General features: G+C 53.1%; 2 protein-coding genes across 3 annotated transcripts; one reads left to right on the top strand and one right to left on the bottom strand.

Moving 5' to 3' along the window:
• Positions 1 to 10,650: 10,650 nt before the first annotated feature.
• SLC2A4 (solute carrier family 2 member 4) lies at positions 10,651 to 16,407 on the top strand. 2 transcript variants are annotated; one of them, XM_029213063.1, is made up of 11 exons: positions 10,651 to 10,874; positions 12,158 to 12,274; positions 12,383 to 12,555; positions 12,642 to 12,766; positions 12,880 to 12,995; positions 13,096 to 13,258; positions 13,345 to 13,532; positions 13,704 to 13,808; positions 13,957 to 14,058; positions 14,550 to 14,753; positions 15,284 to 16,383. In XM_029213063.1, the coding sequence occupies exons 1-11, from the start codon at positions 10,842 to 10,844 to the stop codon at positions 15,485 to 15,487; spliced, it is 1,530 nt and encodes a 509-aa protein (XP_029068896.1). In that variant the 5' UTR covers positions 10,651 to 10,841; the 3' UTR covers positions 15,488 to 16,383. The 2 variants fall into 2 exon arrangements, with proteins under 2 accessions (XP_029068896.1, XP_029068894.1); XM_029213061.1 differs by having other exon boundaries at positions 10,653 to 10,874; positions 15,587 to 16,407.
• A 433-nt stretch (positions 16,408 to 16,840) lies between these two features.
• Positions 16,841 to 22,881, bottom strand: YBX2 (Y-box binding protein 2). Its single transcript, XM_029212130.1, has 9 exons — positions 22,556 to 22,881; positions 21,826 to 21,889; positions 20,380 to 20,413; positions 19,430 to 19,519; positions 18,525 to 18,809; positions 18,269 to 18,372; positions 17,822 to 17,999; positions 17,321 to 17,405; positions 16,841 to 17,223 (listed from the first exon to the last, which is right to left on the bottom strand). Exons 1-8 carry the CDS (start codon positions 22,830 to 22,832, stop codon positions 17,355 to 17,357), a joined length of 1,083 nt encoding a protein of 360 aa, XP_029067963.1. The 5' UTR covers positions 22,833 to 22,881; the 3' UTR covers positions 16,841 to 17,223; positions 17,321 to 17,354.
• Between the last annotated feature and the right edge of the window lie 1,340 nt (positions 22,882 to 24,221).

Here is a 24,221-nt window from a genome sequence, read left to right as displayed (position 1 = left end):
TTTTTTTCCCAAATAAACTTAAATCTTGTCACTTCCTGTTTAAAATCCTTAAAACTTCCAATGGCACACTTTTGCTCCTATTGCTGCACTGGATTTGGCAAATAAATGCCACACTGTGGCTTACCAGACTGTGCGTCAGCCACACTTCCTGAACTGTGCTATGTGCCTTCCCACAACAGTGCCTTTGCACTCTGTTCTCTATGCCTGGGTGCTCGTCTCCATCTACCCCACCCAACCTCCCTCTACCTTGCTAACCGACTCATCCTTCAGCTCTCAGCTCAAATATTACTTCTCCTGGGAAGCCTGGCCTGACTACCCCATCGCAGGCTGAGTCAGATCACCTGCTGAATGCTCTCACCGCTACACGTACTTTACTTTCAAAGCTCTTATCATGGTTAGAAACTATTTACCTTGTGTGATTATTTACTCAATGTCAGTCTCCCCACTGTTAGGTTCCAAGAGGGCAGAGATGTGTCTGAATTTTATCACCAATAAATAGTTGATGAATGAATGATTAAATTGCAAATTAACAAGATTTTCATCCACTTGTTTGACAAGTAGAAATTTTCTGAGTCCCTATGTAATGTACCAGGCACCATGCTTGACACGGGGGCTACAGCTATAAACAAGAGGACACTGCAGACTTCCCTGGTGGTCCAGTGGTTAAGACTCCGCGCTTCCACTACAGGGGGCACGAGTTCAGTCCCTCGTCAGGGAAGTTCTGAATGCCAGGCAGTGCAGCCAAAGAGAAGACAAAACAAAAAACAAGAGGACACTGCACTCAGGTAACTTAGATTCTAGAGGGAGGAAGCTGGCAATAAAGACATAAAAATGGTGCATGTTTTGAAGGCAATAAAATAGGGTAATGTGTTGGATGAGGTTGGGTCCACTCCAGAGTGAGGTCAGGGAGACCTTTCTAGGAAGGGACTGTTAAATAATGAGCCAGCCAGGGGAGAACCATATTATAGGTAGAGGGAAGAGCAAGTGCTAAGACCCTGTGTCGATTGTCCCTTTGAGACTTGTATTAACTTAAAGCAGGACCTCTCAACCTCGGCACTGTTAATACTTGGGGCCAGATAATTCTTTATTATGGGTGACTGTCCTGTGCATCATAGTATATTTAACAGCACCCTTTACTTCCACTGACTTGATGCCAGTAGAACCCTCCCCAACACCCCAGTGTGACAATCAAAAATGTCTCCAGAATAAACAACAAGGTCCTGCTGTATAGCACAGGGAACCATATTCAATATCCTGTAATAAACCATAATGGAAAAGAATGTGTGTGTGTGTGTATTTGAATCACTTTGCTGTACAGCAGAAATGAACACAACATTGTAAATCAACTACACTTCAATAAAATAAAATTTTTAAAACATGTCTCCAGACATTGCCAGATGTCCCAGTGAGGGGATGAGCAAAATTGGTCCCAGTTAAGAACCACTGATTTAAAGTGTGACCAGTCAGCATCACTGTGGATTTTTTGCTCTAGTAGCCTTCAAGTAAAGAGTTGGGTCCAAGGAGCAAGTGGATGGATGGCTGGAATTAATCAGGATTTGGATTTTGCTAAAAAGAGAGAGAAGGGGGAGTTCCCTGGTGGACTAGTGGTTAGGATTCTGGGCTTTCACTGGTGTAGCCTGGGTTCAATCCCTCGTCAGGGAACTGAGAATCCAAAATAAAAGAAAAAAAAAAAACACAGAGAGAGAGAGAGAGAGAGGGGATTTTAAAGTATTTGCATGAGAGTGATTATGTGCTAGATCATGGATATAAATTGGGTATAAAAGAGAGTAAACATAAAAAGGAGTCAGTGTCGGTGGATAGTGAAAAACTGATTGGCTCAATGATTTCAAGGTCTCCATGAAGTGAAAGGAGTAGGGGTACGTGAGTAGATGACCCGGAAGGCTAGGAGGTGATCATAAGAGGTGCAAGGCTTGAATTCCAGAAACTGGAAGAGGGTGTTTTAGGAGATGACAGAGCCATGAGTAGGGGCCTGAGGGTGGGCTGAAGAGAAAGGTCACTGGAGAGGAGACTGAAGGCTGAGAGACTGTAAGTCAGTGGAGTACCCTGGTGGGCTTTGAAGTCAACAGCAGTGATGATGAGAACATAGGTGTAAAGAGGAAGACGATGAGCCAGGTGCTAAAGTTGTCAGTGAATGTGGGTGAAGGATCAGGCTGGAAGACCCCAGCAACAGTTAGAGGTAGTGGGCAATTTACTTCCAGAGATGAACGTCATAGGAGCAGAGGATTTTGAAGGATGAAGGAAGAATAATGGTCTAAAGTAGCATTGAGGATCAATACTCCCAGCTCCAGACCCTGAGGTATATGAAGTAGGACCAAAAATAGGCCTTTATTAAAAGGGCTGCTGGGACTTCTCTGGCGGTCCAGTGGTTAAGACTCCATGCTTCCACTGCAAGGGATGCAGGTTTGATCCCTGGTTGGGGAGCTAAGATCCCATGTGCCATGCAGCGTGGCAAAAAATAATTTAATTTAATTTAAAACAAGGGCTGCCAGGGAAGTGCGTCCTCCAAGACAGCCAGGTTTCAGAAAGGAGCATTCAGAGAAGAGGCTGGCATATAAGGATGATGACAGATGTTGGGTCCAGAAGTTACAGTGGAAGAATTTGAAAGATCAAATTTGGTTGGAATATTGGATCAGGTTAGGGGACCTACACCATATGAGGTAGGCAACCTGATGTGGAAACTCTACCAACTTGTTTATTTCTATGGGAAAATATGTTTTGAGTTCTGAAAAAAACTGATAAATAAGTTAACTCTGGAAACTTGCAATGTTATTTTAATATTATGTATTATAACTCAAAAACTCATTATTATACAGGTCACTGGTGATTATTTTACTGGTCAGACCAAGAAGTTATACACCCAAGGCAGTTAAAATATTCCAGGTTCCAATTCCACCCCATTCAGGAATTTATTCTTGGGCCTCAATTGCCTCATCTATAAAATAGGAATGATAATATTTTGCCTGCTTGGGAAACAGGATGCTGGTCCAGATAATCTCCTATGGTTCAGCCTGGAGTGCATTTTGAGATACAGATCTGGAGAAGGAGTGAAAAAGTGACCAACTCATTTTCTGAGGCTACGTTACTCTTGCCTCTGAAATCAGTTAAGGGTAATATAAGTATTATAGGCCCATTTCATTTATAAATACAGATGCAAACATCATTAATAAAATATTACTTAACCAAATGTAAAAAATGTTTTTAAAGAGTAATACATTACGGGCTTCCCTGGTAGTGCAGTGGTTGAGAGTCCGCCTGCCGATGCAGGGGACACGGGTTCGTGCCACAGTCCGGGAAGATCCCACATGCCGCGTAGTGGCTGGGTCCGTGGGCCATGGCCGCTGAGCCTGCGCGTCTGGAGCCTGTGCTCTGCAACGGGAGAGGCCACGACAGTGAGAGGCCTGTGTATCACAAAAAAACAAACAAACAAACAAAAAAAACACTCAGTTTGCATCACTGACAAAAATTATGAAGCATCTAGGAAACCAAGTATTCATAAGACCTCAGTGGAAGAAAAAATTTAATTCTACTAAAAAACATAGAAGATGACTTGAATAAACAGAGAGATAGTCCATGCTCTTAAATGGGATGACTTAACATTATAAAGATATCACTTGTCCCCAGAATAACTTACAATTTGATATATTACCCATAAAAATTCATCTGGTGGTTGTTTTTTGTTTTGGGGGAGGGTTTTTGAAAGATCTTGATAAGTTTACCCTCAAATTTGTTTGGAGCAATAAGAAAAAAAACAAAAAAACACAAATGGTTAAGTTGACACTGAGAGGGAGGATTTCTCCGGTGGTCCAGTGGGTAGGACTCCAGGCTCCCAAGTGCGATCCCTGCTCGGGGAACTAGATCCCACATGCACGCTGCAACTAAGAGTTCACGTGCCACAACTAAGAAGTGCACATGCCACAACTAAGGATCCCTCACTAAACATGCCACAATGAAGATCCCACGTGCTGCAACTAAGACCCAACACAGCCTAAATAAATTAATTAATTAATTTTAAAAAAAAGTTGACGCTGAGTGGTAAGAGTAACAAGAGGGATCTTGCCCTTCCAGAAATTTAAACTTGCTACAAAGCATCCAGCAACAATAACAGTATAGTATTAGTGCAAGGACAGATACACCAATGGAACAGAATACCAGAGACAGACACTTGTATATCAGAATCGGACATGTGGTAAATGTGGCTCAATATGAGGAAAATAAATTGGATCCCTAACACCCAAAACAAGGATGAACTCTAGATGGATTAAAAAGAGCTAAATATCAAGAGTAAAACTATAAAGTTATTGGAAGAAAAGGTGAATTTGTGATGCAGAGACGGAAAAGAACATATGCAAAATTTCAAAATCACAAACCCTAAGGGGAAAATTGGTCATTCTGATCACACCAAATTTAAGGATTTCTATCAAATGAAGTTCACCGAAGAAAAATTAATAGGCAGCCGATACAACAAGAGAAAATATTTGCAATGTCCAAATCTGACAAGGAACTGATATTATTTGTTTAAATGTCTTGCCCATCAACAAGAAAAATATTCCAAGAGAAAATGGGCAGAGAATACAAGGAGGGAATCTGCAGAAAAAAGACGGCCAAAGTGCTAACAAGTGTTGAAAGGGATGCTCCAAGCCGTTAAGTAATCACAGAAAACTGCAGTAAGATATCACCTTTCACCTACTGAACTGACAAATATTAGAAATCGAAGCAAACTGTCATTTGATTAAAATCTCATATAGCCCATTCTGAATTTTAAAAGCTTGACCATCTTAAGTGTTGGTGAGGGTGTGGAAGAACTGGAACTGTCAGACATTGCTGGTGGGAATGTAAAATGGGACAACCACTTTGCAAAACAGTTTGGCCGATTCATAAAAAATTACACACTACCGTCTGCTGCTAAGGTTTCCACTACAGATGCAAGAAAAAAGTGTCCTGGCACTTTCTGTCTGTCTGATTGTGGCAGCCCAGACTGAGTGGGGGAAATATAGGGAAAAATTGTTTGCAACTCAGAAATGACCTTGTGAGGAGTAAAAGCCTGGTTTACTCACAAAAAAAAAAAAAAAAAAAAAAAGTTACACATACACCTATCATATAATCCAGCCATTCTACTCCTAGGTATTTTCCAAGAGAAATAAAAGCATACATGTCCTTACAAAGACTTGTATGTGAATGTTCCTGGCAGCTTTATTTGTAATGGCCCCAAACTGGAAATAACCCAGATATCCATCAACAGGTGAATGGATAATCAAACTAATTACTATTGATAATCAAATCAATGATATTTCCCAACAAAAATGAATGAACTCGTAATACACGCAACAACATACATGAATCTCAAAATAATTACAGTAAGTAAAAGAAACCCAGACAAAAAGAGTACGCTCTGTATGATTTCATTTGCATAAAATTCTAAAAAATGCAAACTGGCCCATAATGACCGAAATCAGATCAGTGGTTGCCTAGAGGCTGAAGAGACGAATTACAAAGAGGTACAAGGAAACACTGCGGGTGATGGATGTGTTCATTATTTTGATTCTGGGGAGAGTTTCATGGGTGTATACATATGTCAAAACTTATCAAATTATGGATGTTAACCTGACTTACTGTGGTAATCATTTCGCAATATATACAAATATAGAATCATTATGTTATACACCAGAAATTAATGTTATATGTCAGTTATACATCAATTAAAAAAATCTTTTGACTTACCAAATTGTACATTTTATTTCATAAAAAAAATTTTTTTTCTTTTTTCTTTTTCTTTTTTTTGCTGTGTTGCGTCTTCATTGCTGCGTGTGGGCTTTCTCTAGTTGTGGTGAGCAGGGGCTACTCTTTGTGGAGGTTCGTGGGCTTCTCATTGCAGTGTGCAGGCTTCTCATTACAGCTCGAAGGCTTCTCATTGCGGTGGCTTCTCTTGTTGTGGAACATGGGCTCCAGGCGTGCAGGCTTCAGTAGTTGTGGCTCGCAGCCTCAGTAGTTGTGGCCTAGTTGCTCCACGGCATGTGGGATCTTCCCAGACCAGGGCTCGAACCCGTGTCCCCTGCAGTGGCAGGCGGTTTCTTAACCACTGTGCCACAAAGGAAGTCCCCAAATTGTACATTTTAAATATGTGCAGTTTATTGTTTGTTGATTATATCTCAAAAGAGCTGTTTTAAAAAACAAAAATAATTAACCGTATTCAATTCTATTTTAAGCACTATGTGACTATTACATTATTCATCTTCATTAAAACCCTAAGATGTAGATACTATTATTATCTCACTTCTCATTTTACAGATGAGGTAAACAAGGCACAAAGAGCTTAGGTAACTTTCCCAACGGCACGAAGTTAGTAAATATCAAAGCTGGGACTCAAACTCAGGCAGTTTGGGCTCTTAACTATCCTGCTCTGGGTGGATGCTGCCTGAGGGTGTGGTGGTAGTGGAACCCTCCCAAACTGGTGATGAACCTGGAGACTGTGATTGTCATTCTTATGAGCAAGCTGGTAGCTCTTAGTCAAATTAGGTGTAAGTATACCCTATGACTCAGCAATTCTGCTCTGGTGGAGATAGATAGAAATAAAGACAAAGACCTAGGCAGAGGCAGAGACATATCCCCCATAAAGAGCCTTGTATGAAAATGTTCACTGCCACGTTATTTGTTGCGGTTGGGAAGTGGAGGTGACATGGGTGCTTATCAATGGGATGACTGACATTGTGGAGTATAATGCAACAATAAATTATGCAATAAATAAATAATGCAATAGATTAATTATACAACAATAACTTTGATAATCATAGAACATGAATGGGGTTTTTATTTTTTTGGCTGCGCCCTGCGGCTTGTGGGATCTTAGTTCCCTGACCGGGGATCGAACGCATGCCCCCTGCAATGGAAGCTCAGAGTCCTGACCACCAGACCGCCAGGGAATTCCCTGAATGGGTTTTTAAAACATAGTGCTTACTGAAAATAAGTAAGATCAGATTGAAATATGTAACCAGTTGCTATTTACATAAATTAAAAATGTGTGCACACAAAAAGGTCATGTTTTGCAGGTGAGCATTAAATACATTGGAATGGTTGTCTTTTGAGGGAGGACAAATGAGACATGGGTGTGGAAATAAAAGAGAATAACTTTTTAAATAAAAACAAGATAAGATAGAGATCAGTGAGGATAATGTACCAAGAACTGTGTCATTAATCCAATCCTCTGTACCTGAGACCCTCATATATTGACAAAAACAGTGACGGGACAAAGGGAGGAGATGGCATTGCTGGAGCTCAGGGGTCCAAGGTTTCCCTCCAGAAGCTGGAAGCAAAGTGGGCCTGTAGAGTAGGAGCTGGACGCAGAGAGAGGGAAGAAATATCCTGGCTTTCTCCTGCCCTCCAATCTCTTACCTACTGTGGGCTGCACCAGGCCAGAAGGCAGTGAACACAGGAGCTTGAAAACAAAAGCCCACAGGGATCAACTCCCCATGACATAGGGCAGAGCTTAGGAAGGGCTACAACTGGTTCTGAGATCAAATGGGCCAAAGATTAATTTCTAGGCAAATCAACACACACAGGCTCCAGTGTGAAGTACCCACTTGTGTCCTGTGTCTCTCTCCTTCCTTTTCCATCCTCTCTCAATCGACCTCTTTCTCCCACCATCCCAGCCATTTTTCTTCCTCCCTCCCAACTGTCTCTCCTTATTCCTGTTGTCTCTTCTACTCCTCCATCACTCTCTCCATACACTTTACTCTAGCTCCTGTATCTAGCTCCGATTTGCTTTCCTTGATTCCACTTCCTCTGGGGTTTAAACTCCGGGAAGCGTCAGAACACAGCATCTGAATGAGATCAGGAATGTGCCGTGCCCTGAGTGCCAGGACAGACCCCAGCCCTGCACTCCACCTGCTACACTGACTTATCATCTACCCCCAATCTGTGCCTCCCCCCAACTCCCTTTTTTCCTCTTGGCACTCTTCTTGGCTTTTCCTCTCTCCCTGCCCTCCTCCCTTTGTGGTATTCCAGCATCCCTGGCTTTCCTTTTACCTTCCTGATTGGTCCCTCTCCGCTTCCATCAATCGCTTCTGCTCCTTTCTGCTCATAAATGATTGGTTCTCCTCAACCAGCAGACCTTAGTTCTTCATCTACATCCCCTTGGTCAGATATGTGGAGCCATTCACCAAAGGTTTCCCCGCTTTGTGATTGCTCCCTAATCCGCATTCTTGGCCATCAGGAGCAGACCCTCATTCCATTCGTTCAACAAACATTTACTGAGTGCCCACCCCTAGGCTGGGTGCTGGGGATACAGAGGTAAACAAGACGATCATCTGTCCTCAAGGTTAAGGTGCAGAGAAGAAATTATGACAATACACTATATTGGGGACACATGGACTTTTTTTTTTTAAATAAATTTACTTATTTATTTTTGGCTGTGATGGGTCTTCGTTGCTGCACGCAGGCTTTCTCTAGTTGTGGCGAGCGGGAGCTTCTCTTGTTGCGGAGCATGGGCTCTAGGCACGCGGGCTTCAGTAGTTGTGGCACGCGGGTCAGCAGTTGTGGTGCACAGGCTTAGTTGCTCCGTGGCATGTGGGATCTTCCGGACCAGGGCTCGAACCCTTGTCCCCTGCAGCGGCAGGCAGATTCTTAACCACTGTGCCACCAGGGAAGTCCTGGGGACACATGGATTTCTGGAGGAAAGACAAGGAAGGTGTCACAGAGAGGGTGAGCTTTTTTTGGAGGATGAATAGGAGTCCTCTGGTATTGCAGACTGAAGGATTAGCATGGTAAAGGCACCAAGGAGTGAAACAGCACAGTGTGTTCTAGGTACAAGAAGTAGTTACGGGGGTTTCCCTGGTGGCGCAGTGGTTGAGAGTTCGCCTGCCAATGCGGGGGAGACGGGTTCGTGCCTCGGTCGGGGAAGATCCCACATGCCGCGGAGTAGCTGGGCCCGTGAGCCATGGCCGCTGAGCCTGCGCATCCGGAGCCTGTGCTCCGCAACGGGAGGGGCCACAAAAGTGAGAGTCCCGCGTACCGCAAAAAAAAAAAAAAGTAGTTAGGAATTGACTAAAACTCAAGGGAGAGGACAGAAAGTGAGGCAAAGATAGAAGAGGAAAGGCAGGAGGTTTTGTTCACTCTGAAAAGGGGTTTGAACTTGACAGTAGGCAACAAAGACTTCTGGGGAGAGCGTGAGTGAGAGGTTGGACTGTTTTGTGTGGTACTCTGCCCTCCCTGTTGGGGAAGAGGAGGAGCAGGGAGACCAGTCAGGGTGATGCTGGTCTGGACCAGAGTGGCAACAGTACAGGTAGAGAAAATCAGATGAATATGAGAGTTTAGGAGGTCAAAACTCCAATGTTGATAACTAACTGGATAAAGGGGTGGGGGCGGGTGCAGGAGAGGAGAAATCAAGCATGACTTCCTCCTTCTGATAGGAGTGACAGGCTGGCTAATAGGACCATTCACTGGGATGAGGAAGTTAGCAGGAGGAGCAGGTCTGGACACGCTTATCATGTGAGCTGCCCACCCACGCGGCAGCTGAACAGTCGGATCCGGAGCTCCAGAAAGAGTCCTGGGCTGGAAGTAATGGAAGCCTTAGAGAGGTAGAATGACGGGGACAGTGGGCCGGAGACCACCCTGGCCCGATCCGCTGCGGATCCGCGCTCTCCCTCCAGGTGGCACTAAAGCCCCGCGCTTCTGACTCCCCTTTTCCCAGACGCGCGCTCTCTGTACTCCGAGCGTTCCGCTGCTCTGGGGACTCGCCACCCCTAGGTCGCGCCCTCCTCGCTGGGCAGGATTTAGCTGGGGATTCAAACCCGGAGCGACCTCTAGAAAGCGTGTCCTAGTCGTCCACGCGGCTATCACATTTTTGGCGGCTCAGGGGCCTCAGGTTGGTGTGACCACCTGTCCCTCGGGCCGCCTCCAGGAACCAACGTGGGGAACCGGTGTAGGGGCAGGGCCAGATAGACAGTGCCCAGAGCAGGGACGCATGGAAAGAGGACCACCAAGGCCAGACACCCGACCCGCTAGGAACGGAATTTCCTGTGCCCAAGGCTATCTCCGCGTGGGAAGCGTGTCGCGGATCCTTTAAGGCTCCGTCTCCCTGCCCTCCCCCGCCCGGGACCGGCCGGGACACCCGGGACCTGACATTTGGCGTCTCCCAATGTGGGAGCTAAAAATAACCACTGTGGGTTACTCCAGGCCATTGCTCCGCACCCACCCCGCGCGCCGGCTCGCGCAGTTTTGGGCCGCCCGAGTTCTCTCCCGGGCAAGTGTACCTGGCCCGTCCCTTCCTCTCGGACCCCGCCGTCCCGAGCCGCCGCTAAGGGCTTTGAAGTCGCTTCTTCAGCCCCGAACCTTGGCCGGTGGGCGGAGTCATCACACTGAGGGGAACTTGGCCTCCAGGGGTCCCAGGACCCCCTTTTCAAAACTTCCGGGACGTAGGCCGGTGGGAACCCGCGGGGCGTGTCTCGCCCGGCACGCTGACGGGCGTGGCCTCGCTGGCCTACCCTACAGCAGGTGCCAAACTCTCAGCCTCAGGCTCAGGGAGGGGCGTGGCCTTCTGGGGTGTGCGGGCTCCCGGCCAATGGGTGCTGTGAAAGGCGTGGCCCTGGGGGACCGCCGGGGCTGCTCTTCGGGTCTTTCCCCCGCCGGCCAGGCTCAGCCAGATCCCCGGGAGCTGCTCTCTGGCTCCTCGGCTTGTGGCTGTGGGTCCCGCCAGACTCGCCCTCCGCACAAAGCTCCGCGACCCCCATCGCCCCCGCTCCCTCTGCCCGCCAAGGCTAGGGCCGCAGACCCCCAGTCGCCTCCCTCTCATCTACGGCAGCTCGTGCATCTCCAGTTCCTAAGACAAGATGCCGTCGGGCTTCCAACAGATCGGCTCCGAAGTAGGGTTTGGCATGCGGGGGCGGGACGCGGACACGGGTCCCGCTTTTCTCGGGCTGGGGTCGCGGTTGGGGTCAGCTAGGGGGCGGTCCTTGCGCAGACGCAGGGGGTGGGGGTGGGGGACTGGCTATTTATACCCGGGCTGGACAACCCGTGACGGTCGGATTCCAGTCCCTCCAAGAGGCAGAGTGGGTCTGGGGGATTATTCGGGGGCTAGGACAGCGGCTGGATTCTGCGAGTCCAGGGTTCGCCCCCTTCTCTAGTTGGCGGCGAGTTGCGCCGGGATCGTGGACACTTCTGCCCTCAAGAAAGCAGATCCAGGCGGGTCTTGCCCTTCAGCAGCTGTCCGTGTGTCTCGGCTCGCCCGCAACTTTTCGAGGACCGGAGGTTCTCCGTTGGCCCACCCCCACCCCCACTCTTGTCAGTCCTCCAGGACGCTGAACTTTCCCTCGCCCCACGGTTGGTGGAGGGGTAGAGGGGAGTGTCAGCCCTTCCTCCCCCAGCTCAGGTTTCCGTTTGGAGACAGTCTGTGCCGCCAGCGATCAGCCATCACCGCTACCGCACCTCATACCACCTTCCCGCCCCCATCCCCTGGGCAAGGCTCTCCCAGGCAAAAGCCAGCATGGCCCCCTGCCCTTCGTCGCAGCTTAGAGGGGGAAGGGAGGCCGGGGCGGAGACAGAGAAGGCCAAAGGCCAGGAGGAATGACCGCGATGTCCTTTTGGGAAATGGCTTTCTTGAGCCTGTTGGGGGCTTCCAGGAGCCCGCGGAGAGAACCCCCAGATGGGAGGGGAGAGGACGGAGGCTGATGACGATAATGCACTTGTCACTTTATAAAACCAGCACTGTTGGGGACACTGTTAACGTTTGATTTTGATTTTCACACTTTTACTGACAGGTAGGCAAATTAGGCAACATCACCCCTATCTCCCCAGTTCAGAGTGGGGCAGTGACTTACCCAAGGTCACACAAATCTGAACTCAGGTCTTTTAAGCCCAAGCCTGTCCCAAGGTCACAGAGGAATTGTGAGACCCAGGTCCTCAAACATTTCTCTGCCTACTGGACTCAAACATCAGTTTCTCCTCCATGCCCTGGTATTCTCGGGTTCTTCCTGCTCTTGTTTACGTTGAGATCTTCAAACGACTCCTAATATGGCCCACTTTCCCTCGCCCAACATGTTGGATGGAACCCAGCATCTCAAGGCTCCTGCTGGGCCTGGGCCCCTTGAGGAAGGAAAGATGCCATGATTCCATGTGATATGCCTCCTCTCTGCTTCCGCCTGCCCAGGATGGGGAGCACCCCCAGCAACGAGTCACTGGGACCCTGGTCCTCGCCGTATTCTCCGCTGTGCTCGGCTCCCTGCAGTTTGGCTACAACATCGGGGTCATCAATGCCCCCCAGAAGGTGAGGGGCTACAGCCGGCAGACTGGGGTGCCCAGACAAGGCAGGGGGTGTCAGGAGTGAGCAGAGAGGGAGGAGTCTGCAGGGAATAACTCCTGTGCTGTCCCCCAGGTGATTGAACAGAGCTACAATGAGACGTGGCTGGGGAGGCAGGGGCCTGAGGGACCCGGCTCCATCCCACCAGGCACCCTCACCATGCTCTGGGCTCTCTCCGTGGCCATCTTCTCTGTGGGCGGCATGATCTCCTCCTTCCTGATTGGCGTCATCTCTCAGTGGTTGGGAAGGTATGAGGCTGGAGGGCAAGGGAAAACAGGAAGGGAGCCAGAGTACCAATGCCCTAACTCTCACAGCCCCACTCTTTGCCTGCCAGGAAGAGGGCAATGCTGTTCAACAATGCCCTGGCAGTGCTAGGGGGCGCCCTCATGGGCCTGGCCAAGGCGGCTGCCTCCTACGAGTTGCTCATTCTTGGACGGTTCCTCATTGGCGCCTACTCAGGTACCCGCGGGCACTGTGGTCCCGCCCAGTGCCTTGCTCTCCTTCACTCTCCCTGGGCTTGGGGGTCAGAGTGGGCAGCTGCCCTCAGAAGCTCTCTTCTTCCCTCTGCCCAGGGCTGACGTCGGGGCTGGTGCCCATGTACGTGGGGGAGATCGCCCCCACTCACCTGCGGGGCGCCTTGGGGACACTCAACCAACTGGCCATCGTCACTGGCATCCTGATTGCCCAGGTGACTGGACCTGGCCTCACGGGAGGCTGGGAAGGGGGTTGGGGTGGGGCTCTGGGGACAGGCTGAATGGCCTGCCCTCCCTCCCACCCTTCTGCCACAGGTGCTGGGCTTGGAGTCCATACTGGGCACTGCTACCCTATGGCCACTACTCCTGGGCATCACTATGCTGCCTGCCCTCCTGCAGCTGGTCCTGCTGCCCTTCTGCCCAGAAAGCCCCCGCTACCTGTACATCATCCGGAACCTGGAGGGGCCCGCCAGAAAGAGTGAGCTCCCGCGCCGTCTTGCTGGTGCCTGTCCTCCTCCCAGGCCCCCTTCCTGCCCTCTCAGACCTGACCCTACTCACCTCCAGGTTTGAAGCGCCTGACAGGCTGGGCCGACGTGTCTGAAGAGCTGGCTGAGCTGAAGGAGGAGAAGCGGAAGCTGGAGCATGAGCGGCCACTGTCCCTGCTCCAGCTCCTGGGCAGCCACATCCACCGGCAACCCCTCGTCATTGCAATTGTGCTGCAGCTGAGCCAGCAGCTGTCGGGCATCAACGCAGTACGTATGCAGCAGCCTCCAGGAAGGGCAAGGGTCAGGGAAGAACCTGAGAGGAGGGAAGAAGGGAGCAAGCCCTCTCCGTTAAAATTCAGGGTCAGTCCAGCTTCGAGTGGCTGCAAGGGAGGGAGGGACATATCCCTGCCATCCCCTTTTCTTCTCGCCCACCTCTAGGTTTTCTATTATTCAACCAGCATCTTCGAGACGGCGGGGGTAGGGCAACCAGCCTACGCCACCATCGGAGCCGGTGTGGTCAACACGGTCTTCACCTTGGTCTCGGTAACTACTTACCTCTGGAAGGGCCCCCACCATTGGTTTCACAACCCTGGGCTTCCTGGAGATCCAGCTCTTGGTTGGCCCCACCCACCTAACCCCTCCCACTTCCCAAGCCTTAAAGGCCCCTTGCAAGCCCTGACTCTCCCCTCAGGTGTTCTTGGTGGAACGGGCTGGGCGCCGGACCCTCCAACTCCTAGGCCTGGCAGGCATGTGTGGCTGTGCCATCTTGATGACCGTGGCTCTGCTTCTGCTGGTGAGGCCTAGGGAGAGGGAAGGGGACCCGTGGCCCAACCCAGGGGAACTGCCCCAAGGGGCTCTGTGGGCAGCCAGGGCCATGCCTCAACATACATGCCTTTGATCCTGAGGCCAGGCCGTATGCCAGGACCGTGCTACCGAGGGACCCAGGCTGTACTTCCTACTCTGGGTGGAAGCTGTAGCACAACCCTGGCAGCCAGGGAGAAGAGGCCCTGTCAAGCCTCAGGACCAATAATTCCTAAGGACCCAGCTCTAGAACCAAGTGGGAATCCACAGTTATAAGAGCTGGGAGACCACATGTTCCCTCTGCCCTGAATTGGCAAAGGGTGGCCAGCTGAATGTCAAATGCTCGAGAACCTATTCTAACCAAGGGTGGCCAGCCCCCTGTGAGCAGCTGGTAGGGGTAGATGCCAGTTTGCTGGGTTGAGGGCAAAGGAAGATCCAGAAAGACCTGACCTGAATTCTCCACCCTCCCTGCCTGGCCCCCAGGAGCGGGTTCCAGCCATGAGCTATGTCTCCATCGTGGCCATCTTTGGCTTTGTGGCCTTCTTTGAGATTGGCCCTGGCCCCATCCCCTGGTTCATCGTGGCCGAGCTCTTCAGCCAGGGACCCCGCCCAGCAGCCATGGCTGTGGCTGGTTTCTCCAACTGGACGTGCAACTTCATCATTGGCATGGGTTTCCAGTATGTTGCGGTAGGTCCCCTGCCCGGTCCCCATCTCCCACATGGTCAGCCAGAGGACGGCAACTCACACTCACAACTAGCCCAGTTGCTTTCCAGTCAGCATTTCTCCCTTTCCCCTGCCCATAGAGTGCTGGTCTGGGGGGTCACTTTGGTGGACCACGTGGGTCCTGAAGACCACCTGTTCCACCAGAATCAAAGAAGGGAACTGACCTAGATTGGATAACAACAGAGGTTTCTTCAAAACAAACTAGTGGCATAACTTACTTAGACTAGGAGTAATATTACAAACTTCATATTAATACTGCAAATGGCCGGGAATCCACTCTGACTTCAGTGACTCAGGATGGTAAGAGAGGGAAAAACCAGGAGAGTTGGGGTTCAGAGAATTCTTTTCTCACTAAGTTCTCCTGGTAATTTCCATTGCCCCGCAAAGGAGCCACCTGCTTTGTGCAGTATCCCTGTGAAGGCCTTAGTCCCTGGCTTGCCGGAGGCCACCCGTTCCCTCTCCTCTGTCAACACCTCTTTCTCCACTTGTCCCAGGATGCTATGGGTCCCTACGTCTTCCTTCTATTCGCGGTCCTCCTGCTTGGCTTCTTCATCTTCACCTTCTTAAAAGTGCCTGAAACCCGCGGCCGGACGTTTGACCAGATCTCAGCCGCCTTCCGCCGGACACCCTCTCTTTTAGAGCAGGAGGTGAAACCCAGCACAGAGCTTGAGTACTTAGGGCCAGATGAGAACGACTGAGGGGCCAAGCAAGGGCGGGAGAGCCAGTTCTTCAACCCACCCAGAGACCCCCTCCTTTCCTCTGCAGCACTTTAACCCTCTCTTCCCCATTACTTCCAGGGTGGAGAAACCCCCTGCAGCCTGGTGGAATTGGGAAGCTGGAGGGAAGGGTGGTCTGAGCACCCCCCTCATTCCCCTCGTGTGACTCTTGGATTATTTGTGTTGTGGTTAGGCTGTGGCCGTGGGGTGGGCCATTCTCCCTTCTCATCCCCTCCTTCCTCTGTAGCCTACCCGCACCCTGCCCCAGCTCCAGGATACTTCCGCCCCGGCCAGAGTAGGGGGATTATAGGGAGGAGAGGCTCTAAGACTGACTTTCCGGTGGGCGTGAACTGAAGCCAACAGCAGGACTGGAGAAGAGATATCCAGTTCCTGCCACCTTGGACTCCTCCCACTCTGGCACTTTCTCTGAATTCTTGCCACAGACTCTGGGTGAAAGGGGGGGGGGGTCTGTCTTGTCCCCTCCAGGGCAAAGGACGCACCCCTCCCAAGGTCTAACCTCACCTCTCTCACTGCAGGCTCAGTCCTCTTGCTCGGACTTCTGGGGTGAGAGGGAACACACGTCCACATGTGGGGAGAGGAAGGGACAGCAGGCGCCTCTCTAGACTCAGGGTTCCGGGCCCCACCCCAGCTGCTCCCCAAGGCTGCCAGATGGGGGCCCCAGCTCTTTCCTCCTCTCCCATCCCGGGAGGGTGTTGTACCCAAAGGCTTTTGACCAACTAAGGGAAAGAGGGATTTGAAAGGCTGCCTGTGAACACTGGGCTGGGAGGAGCCTTCAGATATTTTTGTATATGTTTGGAAAAGAAGGGGCAGGGAGAAGAAACTGAAGGTCTGTTGTACTAAATGTATATATATAGAGATCCGTATATAAAGTTACTGTATGAGATGAGCGTCCTGTCATGCGAAGACACTCTGGGATGGGCTTGAGGCAGGGACCATAGCCACCCCAACCCCCGTCTCCTCTCCATCCTGCCTCAGCTTGAGGCCGCAGAACCCTCTGGATGCTGTCACTCACTCACCCCCCCGCCACCTAAAGAGTTGCAGTCACTGCTTTCCTTAACGGTAGTAAATGCTCGGTAAGGTGACGCTGCAGGTGCCAGACGCAGCTCTCGGCACTTCAGGAAACACTCATTCTGCCAGGGAGGCATTAGCCCCGTTTCACAGATGGGAAAAGTCAACTTCACAGGGATGAAGGCACTTCTGCAGAGCCGTACAGCTAGAAACGTGGGCATAGGATCTGAGCGCAGGCCCTGCCTCCGCCCCCTCTACAGTAAGTTACCAGCGAGGCTCTGAACAGAAAAGAGGCAGAGACCAAGACAACAGGAAAGCCTGTTTTTGTTTTTACTGGAGGCTCAGGTGGCACATGACGGTTCATAAAATGGCTTCAGAGGTAGGGGGTAGTGGGGAAACAAAAAATAAACTGGGAGGGGAAAGAAAAACAACCAGGAGGAGGTAAGAGCTGGCTGGTTCCTTCTCAGCCTGATTTAGGGGAGGGAGTTGGTGACTCTGAACTATAAGGATGGATCCCTTCCCTTAACCCTTGGTCAGGGAGAGAAAAAAAAGCCAAAGGCTGTTGCTTTGGCTCTCCTGAGTCTCCAGGAAAAAGGGGAAAAGCTGGTGTTTCGATGTCATGAATTGTGGGAAAGCGGGGAGGGAGGTGCTGGGTAGGATCCAGGTCAGTTGGAAAAACTGGCAGATACCTGAGAGAAAGAGAGACCGAAAAATCACAACCAGCAGCTTATCACCACCCAGCCCCATCCCCACCCTCTTGGTACCTGTCCTGGGCCTGCCACTCACCAGATGGTGGTTCTGGGTGTCCTTCGAGTTGGAATCACTCCAGTATGGCAGTTGGGGGGTCCCCACTGTTGATGGGGGCCGAGGTCTAGAGAGAACAAGGGTGATCGACTGAGACCCTCTTGTCCTTTGGAGCCCCCAACTTCAACCTCCTCCCACCTTTTCTCTTCCCGTTCCTCCCCCAGTTCACATCCACAGGCTGGTGCTGGGGCTCCCAGCAGAGCTGAGAGGGAGTCTGCAGGGGGTGACGTGGGCTCGACTGCCTCTGCTGGGGTTTCCTGGTGGGTTGGGGTGCCCGCCAGGCGTGGACCCAGCAGCACTGTCTCTTGGGTGTCAGGCTGCGTGAAACAGGGTGGGTGGGAGCAAGGCCAGGAGAAGGGGGACAAAGAGAGAGAAGGGAAAGGAAAAGAAGACAGAAGTGGGGGAAGAAGGGAGACAGGCAAGTTGGCCACAGCCTTTTCCTTCATTCTCCCCCGCCACACACAGACAGTCCAAGGTCCTCACCTCTGGGGCTGTGGGCCGCCCGGGTCCAGGGGGCTGCTGCCGTCTCCGCTGGAAGTAGGGGCGGTTTCGTGAGCGCTGGGGCTCAGGCCGGGAACCATCAGCGGGGCCTTGGCTGGGCTTGGTCTCGCCATCCCCACCTTCTGTGGTGGGCTGCTGGGGTGGCCTGGGGTGGAAAGGCCTGGGGAGAAAAGTAGGGACCCTGAAGGGACAGGAGCCCTGTGCGGACCACGTCCCTCCCTCCCAGGGCCACCCAGCAGAGGTGGACCAGGCTGCCTCTCCGTCCCCACTCCACCCCAGCAGTGCCTGCTAACCCCTGGGCACCTCAGCAGTAATCGCTCAGCTACCCAGCCCTCATGACCACTGGCTTCAGGGCCATCCCCCTCCCATCCTCCGGTCCCCATACTGGCTGGCGAAGGGGAAGACAGAGCCCGGGACAGGGAGTCTTACCTTCGGTACCTGGGCCGGAATCTGGGTGGGGGTACCCGCTCATCTCCCTGCTGTTGGTCCCCCTCCAACGGGGCTCTCTCTTTGGGTTCTGCCCCATCAGTGCCCTGGGAACACACAAAGGCCCGGGTGAGCCGGGTGGCACCAGCTGTCCAGGCGTCTGCAGCTCTTCCCAGGCCACCATTCTGCTTCGTCTGGGGACTCTGGTCTCCAGCCTCACCAACTCGCAGCTGGGTCCCACGTTCCCAGTTCCCCTCACCTCTATGGGCTGCTGCTGGCTGGGGGGCCGAGGGCCTCGCACAAAGCGCCGTCGGTAGAAGAAGGGTGGTGGGCGCCGTCGTCTGGGCCGCTGCCCGGAGTCTTCAGCACGCTCCCCTTCGCTGCCTGGTTCTGTCCGGCCCGATGGAGCCTCTGCCACCATGGGTGGCGGGGCAGCTGGGCGGGGTCGGGGGATGAATCGGCGGAACCTACGTCGGTTGGGGGCATAGCGGCTGCCCTTCACTGGCACCCCGCCGGGCCCAGTTACATTAGCAGCTTCTGCGCCCTGCGGGGGGAGGTGGGGAGGAACGGGTGAGAACCTGCTCCAGAAACCGGTGTGCAACCTTCCTAGTCTTGCCTGAATCATTGTCTTCCCATCCTTCCAGCTAAACGCCCCTTTCCAGCTTTCCTCCAGGTCCTATAACTTCTACTTCTTTCCACCCTCCCCAGAGAAGGAGTGGCAGGTGTTTGGACCCTTCTAGGAGGGACCACATCTGCAACTGGTCCTTTTGAAATAGCTGCCACTGGACCCTCTTGAGGTTTAGCCTGGAGGTGGGGTGGGGAGGGAGAAAGAGGGCTGGCAGTAGGTGTCTGTCTCCGGGAGGGCTGATTCTGAGAGGAGAATGTGGGCACGGGCCCCGCGTGGAGAACAGGCATGGGAGTATTTGGTGAACTACAAAGAAACCCAGATACTGCTGACTGGTGACAGCGACACGTTCTTTAGGACATCCCTTGGAGTGGCCAGAACGTTAAGGATGACAAGGTCTGCGTGAGGACACAGTCCTGGTCCTACAGCCTGGGCTGTTCGGCCAGAGGAGCTGGCCTGAGGAGGCCAGAGCCTCAGGGGACTTCCAGGCCACCCTCCCACGGCTTGGTGGGCTCTCCATCCCACCGCAGCCCTCGAACCTTCTCTCCTTCCACAACATCGAACTCCACAGTCTCCCCATCTCCAACGCTGCGCAGAAACTTCCTCGGGTTGTTTCTTTTAATAGCTGTCTGGTTAGGGAAAGGCCAGGAGAAAGGTGAGGCCAGCCAGCCGGGAGTCTCTCGCGCCCCTGCTGGGTCCACCACCCAATTTCATTCTTTTCATAATTTTATTGAATACTTGTGGGCTGGGGCTGGAGGGTGGAGCAAGGAGAAGGCATTCAAAGTTTAGCAGGGGAAAAGCCACAAGCTAGCGGCTTTCAAACAACTGTGCAGTTCACCATGGTCCCCAGAACACACTCCCTCCTCCCCCACCCCTCAAGGATTTCAAGAAGGGAAGCAAGAAACATGAACTCAAAAGCAAAACAAAAAGCCGAGAGAGTCTTAAGTTGCAAAGTGGGTAAAACGTACTGTGCTTCTTACCTCAATCCCACTGAGAGCGCTCTCCACCAAAGCAGTGGTTCTCAAACTGTGCGTGCATCACAAACACCTGGAGAGCTTGTAAAAACAGGCTGCTGGTCCCTCCCCCAAGCCTGATTGATTCGCTAGGACTGAGGTGGGCCTGAGAATTTGGATGTCAGGTGATGCTGCCGTTGCAGGGACCACACTTTGAGAACCACTGCACCCAAGTAGCGCAAGCCTGTGTCCTTTCCTTTGGACACCGCCTGTAATTCATTCCAAGGGTGTTCACAGGTCCCAGTAGGTAGTGAGCGTGCCATGCCCAGAGGGCAACAGGTACGTTTCTTACAGAGACAACCCAACACAAGTGGGGCCAATGCAGTTAATACAGGCACCTGAGGCGGGTGGATGGGGGAACTATTTCCGGGTAGGAGGTGAAAGCTGGAGAAACATGATCTGTGCTGCTAAGGATAAGGGCAAAGGCCATCAAAGAGGGCGGGTTCCTCCCCTCAGAAAGTCAACCTAGCTCTTACCTGGTGAACAAAGACATCCTCCTTGGTGTCATTCCTGCAGGACAGGATGGGTTGTTAGGGGGTGACTTTGGTAAGGCGCTCACCTCCACTGAAGCCTCCCTAGCTGCCATTCCTAAGACTTGTGGCCCCATCCTCTCCACCTTCCACGGCAGCTTGGGGTGAAACAGGGCCCAGGGAGTGAGACAAGAGCCAGCGGGGGCCCCCTGAAGCTGGTATGAAGCAAATATCCCTAAAACCTCCATGAAAAACCTGGGCTTCACGACGAAAGGGCTGTGGGGGGAGGCAAAGGCACCTTGAAGGAGCTGGGCCAGATTTCACCTGCTGAGCACTCCACCCTCTACCCCAGGGCACCTTAGAACCTGGTGGTGCTGGGTATAACTGTCCCCAGCCAACAACCCCTCTTCCCCAACCCACATCACGGGTGGAAAATTCCACTTGGTTTCTTCCTTCTATAGTCAAGGAGGGAGAAAGTGGGGACGGGAGGTGAGGTGCAGAACACGTTTGAGGAGGGGAAAATGGGTCAAGAACTTGCTCCAAACAGCCACAAAACTGTGTTCTCAGCCTGGAGGTGAACCCCAGGCCCCCTCTCAACACACCAAGAGATCAAGGATGAGAGAGAACATTCGATCTGTCACGACCTTGCCTATCACCCCAGTTTATCCTAGCACCCCAATGGAGGAGGGGTGAAGTCTTCCCTCAGAACCTCCCAGGGGTCCTCATTTCCAGAATTAGAGAGGCACCCTTCCCTAGAACAAGTGTTCTAGCTTTAAAGCACTTAGATCTGCACAAAGGTCAGCCTGCTAAGAGGGAACTGGGACCTCCCAGGAGGTCTGGGATCGGCACGGTGCCTGGGCTGGGGAAGGCCCTCTGGGAGAGACCTGGCTCCGCTCAGAATCCGCCACTACGCCCCGCCCAGTGCGGGGGTGGGGTGGGTGGGTGGGGGGGCTGCGGAACTGAAGGAAAGCAGCAGCCTCGGGCTGTGCTGGCGCCTCCCTTGCCCAACCCCCACCGGACGCAGTCCCATCAGGTGGGGGATTGATTCAACGAGCTAACAGCTCCGTAAGGGAAATGAGTTATGCGAGTGCTAAGTGTGCTGCCCCAAACAGGAAATGAGTGAGGATTCCAGCCCGGAGGCACAGAGAGCAGGTACATTCTGCCACAAAGGCGGCGGCAAACTAAACCAGAAGGTGACCCAGACAGGCTTGGGAGGGTCAGAACCAGGTTTGCCAACTTCTTAGATCATTAACCCTCTGCTGCCCTTGAAGACGTGGAGGCGGCTTCGTCTTGCCCACATCTGTGCTGTGGTTAAAGACTTTCAATCAGCGTCAGCTGGACATTGCAACCATGTGCCTTGGTAGGGGTAGGGATGAGGCTGGAAAGGTGTCCAGTCCCACAGGCCAGTTTGGAAGGCACCCATTCCACCCCCTCCCTGGGTTCCTCAGATACCTGTTGATGAATCCGTAACCATTCCGCACGTTGAACCATTTGACAGTGCCCAGGACTTGGATTGCTGCCAGGCAGGGATGCAGTGGGGACAGTAAGATGGGGAAAGAGATGGAGTTCGACTCAGTTTTGAGACACTCCAAAATCTAGTCTACCTCCCTATTACCTATTAAGCTTAACTTCACGCCAACCAGGTTTCACCCAGTAGCTTCAAGGCATTCTTACCCCAGTTCCACTACGTAAATGGAAGCGCCCATACTGGGGGGCTCAGGCTTTCAAAACTCTTCCGATTCTAAGGCACGTTCCTCACATCCTACAAATCAAGGCCCTTCACCTAGAACCGGGTACTCACCTGGTCCACGAACTTCCGCCCTCAGGTCATAACTGAGGGTCTCTCTAGCCCTCCCAGTGTAAGGGTCACTAGTGCACTTGCTTCCTGGTCCCAGATATTTTACCTAACACTAACTCGAGTCATCAAGGCCAAAAGTCTCCCGCCCCGGGGGCGTGGCCAGACCCTACCAGACTAACCACGCCCTCCCGCCCAAGAACTGCAGGATTTCCCACCAGGGGAACCCACTTTGGTCCGCTGGCCTCAGCCTAGCTAGTCCTTTGAGTCTCGAGCCAAACCGGCCTTCGGCTTTCCGGACCCCACCGGGGTCCACGATGCCCCTCCCCCAGCCCGCCGACCCCCCCCCCCCCTTAGAGCAGCCCTGGCGCGCGCCCCGCCCCTCACCCAGCACCGGCTTGTCCGCCTGACTCCGGGCCGGGGGCGCGGGGGTCCCCGAGGCCGCCGTCGCTGGGTTGCCAGGGGTGCGGGGGCCCGGCGCCGAGGGGGTCCCAGCAGCGGGGCCCGAGGAGGCTGCGGCTCCGACTCCGCCCGCCCCGCTGCCTGCTTTCTGCGACTCCCCTGCGGGCACCGGAACCACCACCGCTACCACCCCTGCCGCCGTCGCGGGCACCGTGGCCGCGGGGGCCGCTGTCGCCACCACTGCCGCCTCCGCCTCGCTCATCCCGCCGGGCCCAGTACCGGCCCCCGCCGCCACCTCCTCCTCCTCCGCCGCCGCCGCCACCGGCCCGGCCCCTCCCCCTGGCTCGCGAACCCACTGCCAGGCTTGGTCCTCGCGCCCCGAGCCTCGCCTGCACGCCGGCAGCGGGCCCTGAGCCGAGGCCAATCGGAGCCCGCAGCCGCGGCGCGCGCAGGCCCCGCCTCCCGGCCACAGGCCAATCCTAGCGAAGCTACCCCCCCAGGCCAGCACGCCGGCCCCGCCTCCTGGACTTAGCGAGGAGGCCGAGGCCCCCGCCCGCAGCCTTGTAAGTACACCTGGGCCCCGCCCCGTTGCCGTCACGTGACCCACCACAGCCCAACCCATTGGCCGACGGCCTCTTTCCCTTCCCCCCGCCCCTTTCCACCGGCCGCGGGAAATCAAACGGGCTGGTCGCGCCCCAACCGCCACCTGGCCTCGGCACGAAGGGCGGGGCGGGGGGCGCAGCTCCAAGGTTGCCTCTGACGACCCGGGCGGGGGGCCTGAGTCCGCAGCCTCGGTCCCGGCTGTGAGCGGCACCGCTCGCCTCCACTCTCGAGGCCACGCTTGCCCGCACAGCGCCAGGTGTGGTTGCTTTCTCCCAGCCCGCCCGACCCTCTCCCTAGAGGATGACCCACACACCCTGGCCTGCGGGATCAGCCCGCGCGGCCAGCCAGACTTTCCCAGCTCACGGTTGCTCTCACAAGCCGAGGACTCTCACACTTTAGTTTGTTTTTGAGGTATAATTTACATACAGCAAAATGCACAACTCTTCGCTGAGTTTTGATAAACGTGTTCATCCGTGTAATCAACACCTTAATCAAGGTGTTTTTCCCTCGCTCTGGGAGGTTCCCTCGAGCCCCTTCCGGGCAGGTCCAACCTCCGCACAAACCACCGCTGTTCTGATGTTTTCCACCCGAGATCAGTTTCAGGGTCCACAGTGCTGGGCGCTTTGGTCTCCGTCTCCAGCTCCTCGTCCTCTCCCTGGCCGCTCCCTCCGCCTTCTTCCTTTTATCCAACTGGCCAGGCTCTTCGGACTCAAGGCAGTTTCCTCTGCCTCCATGTCTCTCAGGGTGACTTGGCTTCAAGTACCAGCTTACATTTCACTCCTCACTATCACTTCTTTACTTTTCTCATGGCATTTTTTGAAATATGAAATTGCTTATTTATACTATTCCTGCCCACTCCGAAACTCTTAAGCCGTGAACTCCACAGCAAAAACCGTGTAGTTATGCCTGACGCCTGGAACAGTGCCTGGCATAACACTGGCACGCAATATTGCTTGAGCAAATGAATGGTCCCCATTCCACAGATGAAAAAACTGAGGCCCTGTGCGAGGCTTGTCCCGGGTTTCTCGGGAGTCCAGGTGTCCGGCCC

This window comes from Monodon monoceros, unplaced genomic scaffold, assembly GCF_005190385.1.
Source record: "Monodon monoceros isolate NGI ecotype Baffin Bay Population unplaced genomic scaffold, NGI_Narwhal_1 Super_Scaffold_9, whole genome shotgun sequence".
In the NCBI taxonomy this organism is placed as follows: domain Eukaryota; kingdom Metazoa; phylum Chordata; class Mammalia; order Artiodactyla; family Monodontidae; genus Monodon; species Monodon monoceros.
This window is presented reverse-complemented; position numbering and strand designations above follow the sequence as displayed.